The following is a 2,367-nucleotide window of genomic DNA, read 5'->3' as shown; positions in this document are numbered from 1 at the left end:
TTATAAATATTAGTTTATAAACAAATGCCAATTGGCCAAATTAAGTGCAGTCGGTTTCTGCAAATAAAATGAGTTAACGCAAAGGTTTGCATATTAACATTGTTGAAATACAGTTTTTCACTGTAAATTTAAACAGTTCTGTAAAACCTAAAATGTTGCTACCGTATTTTTCACGGTAAAGTTCTGGCAACCATAGCTGCCGGTATTTTACCGTAAATTTAACAGATTTTTTTTTACAGTGTATATAAGCCGCACTCATTGCACCGTCCCAACATAAATTCTTCCGGCATCCCTTCACCTCCCCATCTCCTGCTCTATTTCTGTTATTCTCCCTCTATGTAGTACCACATTGGGGAGGTTGAACTCAGAACTCAAGCCGAGCCTCCATTGAGGACAGCAAGCCAAGTTTGTTTGCCATTAACCATCAGGACTGGATGGGCAGGCGAACTCATGAAAGAGGTTGTTATACATGTATTTTTCACTAGGTGTCAGAAGACTCACAATTTTTTTTTTTTTTTTACAATGTATTGAATCTAATGGGTTAAAATGTCACACCATAATACATACTAATTTTAAAATTAAAATAAATTTTACTTTAAAATAAATACATGTCACAATTGAGTTTTTAAAATCATAATTACAATCCTAAGAACCTGAAACTAACAAAGTAATATTAGTCATTTTATACAATACAAACTAGTATTAGTTCTATATAAAAATACAAATATAGAAATATTAAAAATATTAGTTTAAATATATAAAAGCTTAAGCATTAAATTAAATATATATATATATATATATATATATATATATATACACAGTATATGTATGTCTCATGATGTACATGGGGTGGCTTTGCATGCAGTGTTGTGAAGTGACTTTATGAACTGGCATCTCCATGCTTCTGCTTCCCTGTGTGGGAGGAGTTCACACAGATTTGTATTCCTCATGCACACGCACAGACAGCAGCAGCAGTGCTTCAGTGTGAGGCAGAGTACAGCGGGGAAATCTCCATCTACTCTCACTGTCGGGCTGTTTTTATCACCACTGAGGAAACGCCTCGCTCCCTGACCTTACTGGTTCAGATTTATGCTGCGTGGGAAAGAAATCTGATCGGGCTCTTCGTAAACATACAGAGGAGATAAACGGAGGTCTGCGGTCTGCAGCACAACATATCATCTGAAAACAGGAGGAGAATCCAACGCCCTTCCCAGACCGACCATGCATACCTGCCTGGGTTGATGTGTAATGGAGATCAAGGATGCTTTTATGGGTTTGCATGGATAAGTATGGACCATTGACACATTGAGGTGCCTCTCCTGTCCATGTTTTTTGGATCGCTTTACGGGATCATAACCTGAGGGTTTTTCCTTCAGTCTCCAAGTCATCAAGTTTGGAAGCTAAATAACCAATGAATCGGGAGCCTGGAAGCCTCAAGCTGGGCTTCAGATGCTTGTAGATGCAAGGTTGCTATGTGATTTATTGATTGTTATACATTCATCATAAGATGGGGAACGGTTTCTCCAACATTGCTGCATTCCAGTCCCTGCATATTGTGATGCTCGGATTGGATTCGGCCGGTAAAACCACTGTACTGTATCGGTTAAAGTTCAACGAATTCGTCAACACTGTTCCAACCATTGGCTTCAACACTGAGAAGATCAAACTCAGCAATGGCACCGCCAAAGGCATCAGCTGTCACTTCTGGGACGTCGGTGGGCAGGAGAAGTTAAGACCCTTGTGGAAATCCTACAGCCGCTGTACGGATGGTATTATTTACGTGGTGGACTCCGTAGATGTCGACCGACTTGAGGAAGCCAAGACGGAGCTGCATAAAGTCACCAAATTCGCGGAGAACCAAGGAACTCCTCTGCTGGTGATCGCCAACAAGCAGGACCTCCCTAAATCCCTGACGGTCACCGAGATCGAGAAACACCTGGCCCTCCATGAACTGAGTCCCTCCACCACGTACCACGTCCAACCGGCCTGCGCCATCATTGGCGAGGGTCTCCATGAAGGAATGGACAAACTATATGAGATGATCGTCAAACGAAGGAAATCTCTTAAACAGAAGAAGAAACGATAGACAATTACAGATCTGTAGAGACGTTAAAGGGATAGTTCACCCAAAAATGACAACTGTCATCATTTACTCACCTCATGTTGTTTCAAACCTGTATGACTTACCTTCTTCTGTTTTTGTCCATACAGTGAAGGTCAATGGGGTCCAAAACTAACATTTGGACACTACTGACTTTCACTGCATGAAAAAAAACAAAAAAACAGACATTTTTTTCAAAAATATCCTCTTTTTGTGTATTGTAGAAGAAAGAATATTGTACAGGTTTGGGATGACATGAAGGTGAG

General features: G+C 40.3%; 1 protein-coding gene across 1 annotated transcript; it reads left to right on the top strand.

Annotated features, from left to right (window-relative positions):
* The first annotated feature begins 967 nt into the window (after positions 1-967).
* LOC107751490 (ADP-ribosylation factor-like protein 4C) lies at positions 968-2,152 on the top strand. The gene has a single exon (XM_016567228.1). The coding sequence runs from the start codon at positions 1,508-1,510 to the stop codon at positions 2,084-2,086; it is 579 nt and encodes a 192-aa protein (XP_016422714.1). The 5' UTR covers positions 968-1,507; the 3' UTR covers positions 2,087-2,152.
* Positions 2,153-2,367: the final 215 nt, after the last annotated feature.

Source organism: Sinocyclocheilus rhinocerous, unplaced genomic scaffold (assembly GCF_001515625.1).
Source record: "Sinocyclocheilus rhinocerous isolate Xijiao unplaced genomic scaffold, SAMN03320098_v1.1 scaffold2046, whole genome shotgun sequence".
Taxonomy (NCBI): domain Eukaryota; kingdom Metazoa; phylum Chordata; class Actinopteri; order Cypriniformes; family Cyprinidae; genus Sinocyclocheilus; species Sinocyclocheilus rhinocerous.
Note: the sequence above shows the minus strand (reverse complement) of the source record. Positions and strands in the feature narration are given on the sequence as shown.